We start from the raw sequence: 12,637 nt of genomic DNA, 5'->3' as shown, positions 1-12,637 counted from the left end.
TGTTCCAGAAAGAAATATAAATTACATTTTTTCAATCGAATTTCAACTTTTTAATAAATAAAAAAAAATTAAGTATGGAAATAAAAACATAGTTTAATTTTATTTTTGTCAAACTGAATTTTACCTCCTTTAGAACTGAATTTTTCCACTATTACGTCAATGGTAAATTGGTAGAATTTATTACTCAGCAAAGAAAAAAAAAATAATAATCTAGGATACAATTTAATCTCCCCCCCCCGGGAAATTTAAAAAACAAACAAACATCTGATTCATAACAGTAAGTTTTTGCCTTTATACCAATGGTAAATGAATAGATTTAATTAATCAGCGAAGTGAAAAAAAAAATCTTTTTCCAATGTAATTTTTTCCCCGCTGAAAGTGTGAAAAAAATCTCCGTCAGAGCTGAATTTTTCTGCCTTTACATTAATGGTAAACTAATAGATTTTATGAATATTCAAAGAAAGAATTATTAAGATAAATCTAGTTACAATAAAAATTTTTTCCTTCAAAGGCTTGAAAAACATCTACTTCAAAATAGATTCTTTCTGCGTCAATAATAAATTAATAGATTAAAATCTGCAAAGGAAAAAATAAATAAATTAGTTACACAGTTTAATTTTTCTCCGCCAACAGATTAAAAAAATACCTGCTTCAGAAATTAATTTTTCCTGCCTTCGTTTTAATGTTAAATTAATAGATTTTTATGAATCTGCAAAGTGAAAAATAAAGAAGAAAAAAAATCTTTTTACTTTGCTCCCTCCGAAGGTTTGAAAAATATTTTTTATCCGAATTTTCTAATCACATAAGAAATTAATAGATTTTATTTATATTAAAAAAAAAAAAAAAAAACAGATAAATCTGAATGCAATTTCGTTTTTTATTTCCTCCAAAGGTTGAGAAATATCTGCTTCAAAACAGAATTTCTCTGCCTTTATGGTAAATTGATATATTTAATTAATATGCGAAGAAAAAAATTAGATAAATCTAGTTGCAATTTGATCTTTTTATCCACCAAAATAAAAAATAGTTGTTTTGAAACAAAATTTTTCTGCCTTCGCATCATTATAAAGGGGAAAAAAAAAATCTTTTTACTATTTAATCGTTATTTTTATTTTTTATGAGAGTTTGAAAATATCTCTTTCAGTGCTGAGTTATTCTTCCTTTACATCAATGATAAATTAATAGATTTTCTTACTATTCAAATTCAGATAAATCTGGTCACAATAAATTGTGTATCTTAACTCTTTTTTCCTTCAAAAGTTTGAATATTATCTGCTTCAAAGCAGCATTTTTCTGCCTATGCATCAATGGCAAATTAATAGATTTAATGAATCTGTCACGAATAAGAAATTAAGATAAATAATAATAAAGAGATAAGAAAAACTAAGAGATAAAGCCTCTCATCAAAATTAGTACTGAACGATGCATGAAGAGTTGAAAGAGAGGGAGAGAAGGGTTGAGGAAAGGAAGAAAGGGGGAGAGGACATCATCCGATCTGTTTTTATCTATGATTAAGAGAAATGTAATATCGATTGTACGTTTTTATTCTTCCAATTCTAGTCATCAAAGATATTTTTAATTCCTCCTTGATCCTCAAAAGAAACAATGAAATATTTTTGCATAATTTATCCTTGAATCAAAACAAGCTATGAATGATGGTCTATGTTTTGGTTTGTCGTAAGATATCTGTATGGCATTTGGCGGTTTCTAGCAGAAACACTCCTTCCGTTTCAGGAGATTGATTGCTTACTCCTTTTTAAAACTCCGATGCAACTATGTCTTCGAGTGACAAAAGACGTGTTCGAAGGTATTTATTTCATAAATATAATTTTAAGGTATTAAAGAAAATAAACCTGGCGATCATTTCTGTGTTGACTATCCTTACATAATTTTTTTTATCATTTTAATTGTAGTCGCATAAAAGAAAGTTTTTGTTTATTTATATCTTAAAAAGAATTTATATACATATCAAATATTTCAAAAACGTGAAAAGACTTTTTTAACTAAAGTTGTTTTCACATAAATCGCATCTATTTTCAGCCAAAGGCGATAAAACGTTTTTGTGGTAACCACCTATTTTGGAGCCAAATTCAATATTATTAATTTACGCATGTTTAATATTCTAAAGTGAATGGCGTAGTTTATGTAAATATGCAACTAGTATCTTTTACTTGCCTACTCTTTTGATGTAAGCATTACGTCATGAAATTCTATAGTAATGTCATCATCTATTTGCATAAAGAGAAGTTTTTTCACTTACATCAATTTTAAAGAAATCTCAATTCTTGTCTTTCAATTATGGTTTTAAAAAAAGTTTATTTATTATTAATTGTACCCAATTCATTTAATGAGCGTTTGTAAACAATAGTAATTAATAATAATTGAAAGGAACAAAAACATTAATCGAGCAAGTTATCAGGAGCAAATAAAATTAAAGGAAAGTCTGATTTTTATTTACTCTGAGTTCGTAAAAGAATATTTATTTAAATAAATTTATATTTTTAAAATAGCATAAAGTCGCAAAATGTCGTTTTTTATTTTAACTGTCATTACAATTAATCAGCTCTTCAATTTGTTTACACTTAGTTGCGCCCCTTTGATGTTGTAAACCCTTATAATTTTCTTTTGTAATCTTATTTTAAATTAAAGCATGAAATGTATTGTGTTATTAACTTAATTTTATTTCGGACTATTGCTTTATATAAATTACAAATTAATTGCTTATGTTTCGGGATTTTGGACAAGTGAAATTAAGGTTATTTTATATTTAAGTACTCAATTAGAGTTCATTAAAATAATTGTTTGAGAGACTTCTTGATTTAATTTTAAGATAGTTTTCATATAAATGAATTTAAAACAATATAAAAAAATTTAAAACAATATAAATTGTGTGTAATATACTACAACATAAAGTTTGTTTCATGTAATATTTGTGCTTTTTCATGTTTTAACTTCATTTATTGCAGGCCTGGATACCTGTTTATAATCTTGAAATATTTCTCTAAAATTAGTAACTAAAGATAAGCTAATTAAAGAACCATTGCTATTTTATTTAATTTTGAAACTTTTATTTATTGAAAACTCACATTAATGCAAAGCATAATTGTATTATATATGGCATTTTTAATTATGCATGTGTTGAAGCATATACTAGGGAGTGACTAGTTTTACTCCTTTTTTTTTTTACCTAGCCATAAAAATATATTATCATATTTTTATTGATAATCTTTAGTCAATTTTTTGTCAAGCATGTTTAAAACTTTTTAAATTTAAAGATTTTAAATTGGTTTTTATTTAAATTTAAAGATACACTTTTTATTTATTTTAATTTGGTAAAATGAAATGAAAATACATCACCAAAGATCTGGGGGTTTCGATATGATGGTAAGAACTGTTATGCATCAAAATCTTGTCAACCCTGAAATTAAAACACATTATTTGTGAACATTAATAATACAAATTAATTTAGCGTTTTTTAATTTAAGTGAAGGATGCATAACCTTTTTCAGAAGAGAGTTGCAGAAACATTTTTTTGGCTCCCAAGAGCCGCAATGAATATTTTTTTTTATCAATTAATGTCAACTTAATTATTCATTAGGGTAAGGAGACAATATCAGTTTTCTGTTAAAAATTATTAAATTGTGCAAAAAAAATTTATTTTGTATATAAATTTATTATTATATGGACAATAATTAAATGCAGCAATACTACTTTTGTGAAGAAAATTTTTATTTATTCTATAAATAAAATTTTTTATGTTGTTAATTTTTAAATATCTTTAATTTTTAATAAATATTTCATTTGAACATATTTGGTGCAAGTAAATTTTTAAATAACCAAAATGTCAAAAAATAAATTTATGAATAAGATTTCTGTTTTTAAGTATGATTATAAATATGAATCACAATATTATTTAAATATTAGTTAATAAATATTCATTATCAATTATTTAAAAAAAATTTAGCTCTCATTAATTAAAAATAAATCTTATTTTGATAATTTTTATCCCATTTTCTTTTATTTTTTTCTTTGCTGCATACAATGCTGATTTTTTTCATGCAGTTAATTATTTTTGCGACTATAACCAAATTTTTTTTTTTTAATCTATTGGTTAAGTTAGTTTGTTATTTATATACAGTAAAATAAGAAAATATAATTATGTATAATTATATATTGTACTTAGTTAAAATCAATACGCTGATCATAACATATTGGGAAAAACCAATTTCATTTTTATATTAAATAGTATAATTATAAATGCTATTTATTGTATTATATTAATTTTGTTTCCCAAATAACTGAAACAGACATCCTTTCATTTTATTTTCTAAGCAATGAAATTCATTAGAATGAATTAAATAATATTGGTACTACTACAATATTTAAAGAAATTGCAGTAATTAATAATTGATTCATTAAAAAATAAAATTTCCTTTAACAAAATACAATTCATAGTGAATTTCATCCCTGAATGATATCCTTGAATAATCCCCCCATTTCATCATTTTAAATTTTCGAAAATATATAAACTTTGTTACATTTCATAAACTAATTAGATATATTGGCTCTCTTATTTCTTACCCATATTAAGTCTAACTTTTTCTTTAAATTCCTCCAGGAAAAATATTAATTTCATTTTAGATGTAAGTAAACAAAAAATTCTCTTATCAAATTATGATACAGTTACATTATTGACCCTGACTCATCTATTCCAAAACTGATGACTTTAATGAAAAGCAAAGCATTTCAATTGAAGTAGGTACAAATGATCTTTCTCACTGAAACAAGAATTATATATTATTCTTTTTTCCTCCCTCTGTCTTTTCTCTTATTCTTTTGTGAAATAAAATTTGAAAAAACAAAACAAAAATGTATTAAAATGAAAGTTTTAAAATTTTTATCATAACATGCCACATTAAGGAGGCCAGTTTAAAAATAATAATAATTTATTTGCTCTTATTTTTTTACTAAACACTTTCTTCCATTATCACTTTCCATGTTGGCCCCTTGGTGGAGTCCTTCAATAATTTTGGGGTCTGGGGCGCTGCAGCCCAGTAACATTAATTTTAATCCGGCCCTGCTGGTGCATGGAAATGCTACAGATTCAAACTTTAAGTTATATATTTATAGGCAGTCAATGTCTGGGGCACATTTGCTACAGCTTGAAAAAGAAGCTCAGTTAGAAGGCAGCAATCTATCAGTTGCCACCCCTGAAGAATTTGTTAGACGATTTGGTGGTAATCATATCATCAACAGAGTGAGTTAAATTAATATCTTTTTATTATTCCTAAATGCATTTATAAATATTGCAACTTTCTAATACTTTGATTTTCTTTACTCTCACATTCTTATTTAAACTTTTTCTTAATTTCAATTTCCTTTTTTTTTGAACCATAGTCATTTCAATGAAACGATGTTACAGAAATAAAATTTTTAAAAGCGAAATGTTTTAGTTTAGAATTAATGTTAAACTTTAATACTGATACATTACTTATTCTATTTTACAGTCCTGCAAAAGTTTCAGACTGTAGCGTAACTACCACTACGAAAATTAAACATCAATTCACTGGTATATAAGACATGCTAACTTGATTCAATTACGAGGTACCTTTTGATAGATGAAGGTTGGCATGATCGATAACTCCGCCCCCACATTGGTGACCTCCGGATGCGATTTGAACACGCAGTAGCGCCCACTTCGCAAAACAACTTGACGGTAACACCTACTTCGATGGATAGTCCACATTGAACAGTTGACTTGCTACTTGTGACTGCAAAATGCAACAACGAACGCTACGACGTGATGTTAATACACCTCTCACATTCAGCACTCAACAAAGCTTTCCCGATCATCCACAAGTACAGCAACTAGTGTTATCAATTCATCAAATTCTATCCCTGATAAAATTCTGGTGGGGGAGTATTGTAGCGTAACTACCACTACCAAAATTAAACATCAATTCACTGGTATATAAGACATGCTAACTTAATTCAATCACTAGGTACCTTTTGATGGATGAAGGTTGGCTTGGCCAATAACTCCGCCCTCCACAAGACCATTTATCTTTGTTCATACTCAAGGTCGGTTAAGATCTCCTTGTAGGTTTATTAGGTAATAAAACAAAATCTTGGTTTAGCTTCTTGAAATAGTATTCCTGCTAACATTAGTGTACTTCCCAACCAGATTATAGTAACTTTTTTATGAACTTACTTTAGATCACATGATGATTACATGCACTAGTTTTTCTTGAGCAATTGCTTCTCTTCACGTCTGCGAATTTTCTAGAAATGTTATATTTACAGACTGCTTGATAAACATCTGTGTTCGCATATACTCCCTTACCTATTTTACACTTTTAAGCCAATTTTTTACAGGGTCACTATTTCCACCCTTTTTACAATTGTAAATGGGTTTTTCATCCATTGCAATAATTTCACAACAGCATCTGTTAATGGTGATGCCGATCGCAGAATTGATGATAAACGGAATAGAACTATTTATTTATATGCAATCAACTCGCAAGATGATGTAATAATCTAACCAGTACAGATATAAAGTGTTTAAGTACCAAAAATGTCCTATGCTCTTAATTTATTTTGAGTTTCAGCTATGTAGTCTTCAAGTTATTTAAAATAAAGAAAATAAAAAAACACAGGCTTCCTAAAATATATGTTTAAATATCTTTACTCTTTTTTTTTTTTTTTTTTTTTTAACTTTAAGACCAAGCTGGATTTAAGTGGGTTACAGAGAAAAAACATATTCTTTTTTTTTTTTTACTTTTTTTAAATTTTATAAAGGAATTGTTGTATTCAAATTTTATGCATTTAAAATAAAAACTGTTCAATATTTTCTGAACTTATAATAAAAAAATTTTTGAAAATTAAATTGATGAGATCAGATTTTCGGGTATCCCTTTCTCAAAATGGTTAGAAACACTCATGATAGCTGTATATTAAATTAAAAAAACCCCATATATTTCCTGTTAGTTGATGAGTATAGCTCTGAGCTGAATAAAATATATTTTTAAAAAAGAGGAATTTCTAATTTTTGGCTGAGTTGTAACCAAAAAAAAAATTTTTTTCCCCAAAAAATCTAGTGAAATAAATCACTGTGAATAGTATCACTGTGAAATAAATTAGGTTCAAAGAAAAATTTTTTTTGTTCAGTTCTTAATCAATTCAGTTCTATCAGGAAGAAACATGTTGAATTTCAATATTATTAGTGTATTAGTTTTTTAGAAACTTCTTAAAGGGAGTTTTTTTGGAAGTTCTAGCAATATTTTACTAAGAATTAGTTTTATTTTTCTATATTGTGTGCAAACTCTGTGTAATATCTTTTTTTATTTTAAGGTTTTAATAGCAAATAATGGGATTGCTGCAGTCAAATGTATGCGCTCAATCAGACGATGGGCTTATGAAATGTTTCGAAATGAAAAAGCTATTAGGTTTGTTGTAATGGTGACACCTGAAGATTTAAAAGCTAATGCTGGTAAAAATTTTATTCATTTGCTTTTTAATTTTTTAATGCTATTAATATTCTAAAATGAAACTTTACCTCAAACAGAATATATCAAGCTAGCTGATCATTATGTTCCTGTTCCTGGTGGTGCCAATCATAATAATTATGCTAATGTAGAACTTATCCTGGATATTGCAAAGCGTATGAATGTTCAGGTATGGTGATATATTTTATACTTCAAACACTTATTTTCAATGAATTTTGGAGTTATGGATGGCTGACTGAATATAAACAATAACAAACTACCTAAAATTGGAAGAAATTTAGAAAATTTCCAGTGTATCGATCTGCTTATCTTATACTTACGAGGCTTAATATTCTAGGAAAATTTATTAGTGTGATTTGTGTTTAAATTTATGCATAATTTGAACATTCATAAGAATTTTCAGTAATTGATGAATTCTAATAGGGCGTTGTTATGTTGGTATGTTTAAATTAATTCTGTTAATTAGTTATGGGCACAATTTTTTTTTTGGGGCACCGCGTTTTAATTTAATAATCTCATTCTTCCTTTTAATCCATTTTTATTATAATCAACAACCCCATCCAATAGTTTCCTTTCACCCCTACTCTTTAACACCATCCAATATTTTTCTTTCACCCCTACTTGAAAATGGATTACTTCACAAGTGTGAATAGTGAACGATTACAGCGCCGCCTTTTGGCGCGGAAGAATACACCAGCGGGAAAAGAGCGGCAATTCGTTTTTTGGGCATTCCCTGTTTTGACGAGCCTTGGTGAGGGAGTGAAGATTGTTGGTGCGGGAGTGGCCGGCCACACGCGCTTTAGGATAAGTCCTTTACTTTATTTTTTTAAAAATTGTTATGTACCCGTATTTTTATTTATTATTTTATTTTTATATGATGATAACCCAAAAAAAAAATGATTATCTTTAAATAATCTGTAGGACTGAAATGTAAACTCATATAGCAGTAAACTAACTCTTGTTAATTTGTAACCTAACTTGACTTATGATTAAGTTCTTTAAATAAAAACATTTAGCCTAGAATAGTTATGTTGTTGGATGTGAATCCTTTAAGTTACTTTTATCTTTCAGCTAATCAAGATTATTATTGTAGTAATAGTAAACATGCTAGTAATTTTAAATTAACTTAAGTCACTTCTACATGTTATATCTAGTAAATTATGTTAATTAAAGGTAAAAATTTTCACAACGCAAACTTTATTAAATCACTTTTGATTCCTTAAATATATTTTTTTATTATTCAAAAATAAGATATAACAATTGGTGCCGTTGACCAGCGGCCATGTGTTAATGCTAAACATTAAAAAATTAACTTGCTGGTCGTTAACTTTAAGTAATATAAAATTATTAATGCTGAATTTAATTGTGATTACCAAAAAAAATTTTTTAATAATATATATATGAATGATTGCTTAAATCTTGATTGAATTAATTTTTGTTACTGCTATATGAGCGCGTTATTTTTGTCGAAGCACTACATCTGCGTATGCTTCATTTTTACTCTCTTGTTATTGTAAGGATTATTGTATTTAATTGTATAATTGTGTTCATTTTATGGGAATTGAAAGGAATCTTAACTCCTCACAATCTTAGTCAATCACGTGTACTTTTAAGTTTAGGGTTAAAAACAATATCCCAACTTGTTTTATATATTTTGTGTTTTAGGAATGTTTTAAGATTTTCATGAGATATTTGAGTTTTTACAAGAAAACATGGATTGCACCTGTTGTAAATTGATAGGGTTAATTATTGAATGGAATCCATAAACGTCATCTGTAATATCAATCAGGATATTATTTTATGTTTTATATAGTCACAAATGTTAAAGCCTTTGATTTTATTTTAAATTTATGTAATTTTTGGCGCGTTTCATGTGTAGGAAATTTCTTATAAATTTTATTAGTTAAACCTTATATCGTAAATGGCAGAACCTCGGACAGACACTGCGTCTTCGGATCCTGCTGCAGCAAACAGAATTGATATTATTCCTGTGGTCAAAAGCCACACGATCTCAGAATTTTTACCCTTAATCCCTAATTTTGATGGGAATTCGAGTTTTTCCAAATTTTTCGACAAGTTCAATTCCATTGCAGAATACTGCAACTGGGATGAAAATGATAAAATTTTAGCGCTATCTTTACGCCTCACTGGCGAAGCACAAGAATTTATAAACACACAACGAAATTTAAAACAAGCGAAAGATTTTGATTTAATAGTTAATTCTTTAAGGGATAGGTTTGAGACGAAGTCAAACATGGCTTTAAATATCACTAAACTTACACAGGCATATCAACTGGCATGCGAAAATGCCAGGCAATTTTTTAGCCGCTTAGAGGGTATATCATACAACTGTGTACCAAATAATAATAGTACTGAATTTGAGGATTATCGACAACTACTCTTGTTCTCAGCTGCTAAACAGGGTCTGAGGGTAGAGTTACTGAGAGGAATAGCCTCAACGGCTTTAAACAGCTATAATGAATTTAAGAAGCATGCAACTTACATTCAAAGAAAATTTTAAGGTTATTGAACCGCTAGAGCTAGCAGCTACTATACAAGCTAAATCAGGAGAAAAACCAGATAACAAAATAGATAGCCTCACTGATAAAATTGAACAGCTCACCGTAAAATTAAATGATATGCAAGTTCAACTAAATGCACAGAGCATTCATTCAAATAAAGAAAATCCACACTGGATGCGAAATGTTAATAATCATCTTCAGGCTCAGTCAAAGAAAAAATGCTTTAAGTGTAACAAGTTAGGCCGCATAGCTAAATATTGCCGAATTCCATTTTGTAATTTTTGTAAACGTAGCGGACGTTCATCGGATACTTGTTTTAAAAAGAATAAAAGGTTAAACTAATTGGGGGAGAGACCGCTGCACCACCTGTCTCTGTTGGTATCCCCGGTGTGGTGTTTAATGATTGTCAGAATTTAAATCAAAATATAAAAAGTACACTTTCGGTTGAAAGCCCAGAGCTTATCCCTAGCCTTAACAATTATAAAAACCTTCCCATTATAGGAGTAAATATTACAAATTTAAATTATTTTGCTCTCTTAGGCACTGGATCTACTGTAAATTTAATCTCCGAACACATTTTAGACGAATTGAGTTTGACTAGTAAACAAAATAATTGTAGAGTGGAGGTACAGAATTTCAATGGAGGTCGTGTAAGCATAAACAAATCAATAAATTTGAGTTTCAAAATCGATACTAGTAGATTTTCGACAGATTTTTTTTATCCTACCTAAACTTTCTAGAGATTATGATATGATATTGGGTTTTCCCTATTTAAGTAAAAATAAACTGATATTAGATTGTAAAAACAAAATTTTGAAAAATGATGAGCTTAATGTGAATCTAATGTATGTAAATTCTAATGATACCTGTAATGCTTGCAAGTTAGAGGAGGGAATTCCTTTTTATGCAAATAAGAAAATAATTGTACCCCCTTTCTCGCAGTTAGCAGTTCCTGCTCGTTCTAAAAACAAATTAATTAAACATACTGAACAAATACTTCTTTTGCCCAACAAAAATATAGACAATCTTTTAATTGCAAGGACTGTTTCCTTGACTTCTGATAAACTATTTATAAATGTCATGAATGTAGGTGAAACTCCTATTCATATAAATAAAAACTCGTCTCTTGTTAAAATGGAATGTTTGTTCATATCAAATAAAGAAAAATGTAATAGCATTCACACAGCTCAACTTGGAGAGGATTTTGAGTGTTGGGGTGGAAATTTTTCGCTTGATCATTTAGATGCTGAACAAAGGGATAGGTTGTTGGAATTTTTAAAAGTTTACGAGGATGTTTTTGCTCACTCGGTTGCAGATTTATCTGAGGGATGCGGAACGCTGTTACATAAAGTTGATTTGTCAGATGACATTCCAGTCAGGCAACGTCACTATAAACTCCCACACCATCTAAAACAAGAACTTGATAGACAAATTAGTGAATTGCTTGATATTGGTATAATTAGTCCAAGTGATTCATCATATGCAGCCCCCGTGGTTTTAGTGAAGAAAAAGGATCAATCATATCGCTTATGCACCGACTTCAGGAAATAAAATTTAAAAACCTTACCCGATTCATTTTCCATACCCTGCATTACCGATTTAGTAGATAATCTGGCTGACGCAACGTTATTTAGCTCATTGGATTTATGCAGTGGGTTTTTTTCAAATGAAAATTCATCCTAGCGACAGATATAAGACCGCTTTTGCCACCGAACACGGTTTCTACGAATGGAACAGGGTACCCTTTGGGTTAAAAAACTCCCCAAACAGCTTCCAACGATTAATGTCTTTAGTTTGATCAGGTTTAAAACCCTAGCAAATAGCCGTATACTTAGACGATATTATAATAGCCTCGAAAACCGAAGAAGAGCATTACAAAAAATTGCAGCTAGTCTTTGAACGCCTTCGCCAGCACAAACTGAAACTAAAACCGTCAAAATGTTCATTTCTAAAAACAAAAATAAAATATTTAGGGTTCCTAATAACCGATGGCAAGGTTTTTCCCGATAAAGATAAATACCTACTCTTTAACACCATCCAATATTTTTCCTTCACCCCTACTTGAAAATGGATTACTTCACAAGTGTGAATAGTGAACGATTACAGCGCCGCCTTTTGGCGCGGAAGAATACATGAGCGGGAAAAGAGCGGCACTTCGTTTTTTAGGCATTCCCTGTTCTGACGAGCCTTGGTGAAGGAGTGGAGATTGTTGCTGCGGGAGTGGCCGGCCATGCGCGCTTCAGGATAAGTCCTTTACTTTAATTTTTATGTGCCGGTATAATTATTTTATTTTTATATGATGATAACCCAAAAAATAAATTATTTTCTTTAAATAATCTGTAGGACTGAAATGTAAACTCATATAGCAGTAAACTAACTCTTGTTAATTTGTAACCTAACTTGACTTATGATTAAGTTCTTTAAATAAAAACATTTAGCCTAGAATAGTTATGTTGTTGGATGTGAATCCTTTAAGTTAAAGTTACTTTTATCTTTCAGCTAATCAAGATTATTATTGTAGTAATAGTAAACGTGCTAGTAATTTTAAATTAACTTAAGTCACTTCTACATGTTATATCTAGCAAATTATGTTAATTAAAGGTAAAAGTT

The 12,637-nt window shown here is 28.9% G+C and overlaps 1 protein-coding gene across 9 annotated transcripts in view; it reads left to right on the top strand.

The window, feature by feature from the left end:
• ACC (acetyl-CoA carboxylase) overlaps positions 1 to 12,637 on the top strand; it is a 165,717-nt gene that overhangs the window by 43,605 nt on the left and 109,475 nt on the right. For 5 of the 9 annotated variants that reach the window (XM_087155609.1, XM_087155613.1, XM_087155610.1 and 2 more), the window contains exons 4-6: positions 5,131 to 5,257; positions 7,351 to 7,489; positions 7,565 to 7,674. In XM_087155609.1, coding sequence (XP_087011735.1) covers positions 5,131 to 5,257; positions 7,351 to 7,489; positions 7,565 to 7,674 — 376 coding nt within the window. Of the gene's footprint in view, positions 1 to 1,431; positions 1,808 to 2,062; positions 2,189 to 2,574; positions 2,756 to 4,618; positions 4,756 to 5,130; positions 5,258 to 7,350; positions 7,490 to 7,564; positions 7,675 to 12,637 lie in introns of those variants that run through there. The other 4 variants (XM_087155616.1, XM_087155617.1, XM_087155615.1 and 1 more) reach the window with 4 other exon arrangements.

Source organism: Parasteatoda tepidariorum, chromosome 12 (genome assembly GCF_982258835.1).
Source record: "Parasteatoda tepidariorum strain Cologne lab strain chromosome 12, Ptep-v5.0, whole genome shotgun sequence".
Lineage (NCBI taxonomy): Eukaryota > Metazoa > Arthropoda > Arachnida > Araneae > Theridiidae > Parasteatoda > Parasteatoda tepidariorum.
Note: the sequence above shows the minus strand (reverse complement) of the source record. Positions and strands in the feature narration are given on the sequence as shown.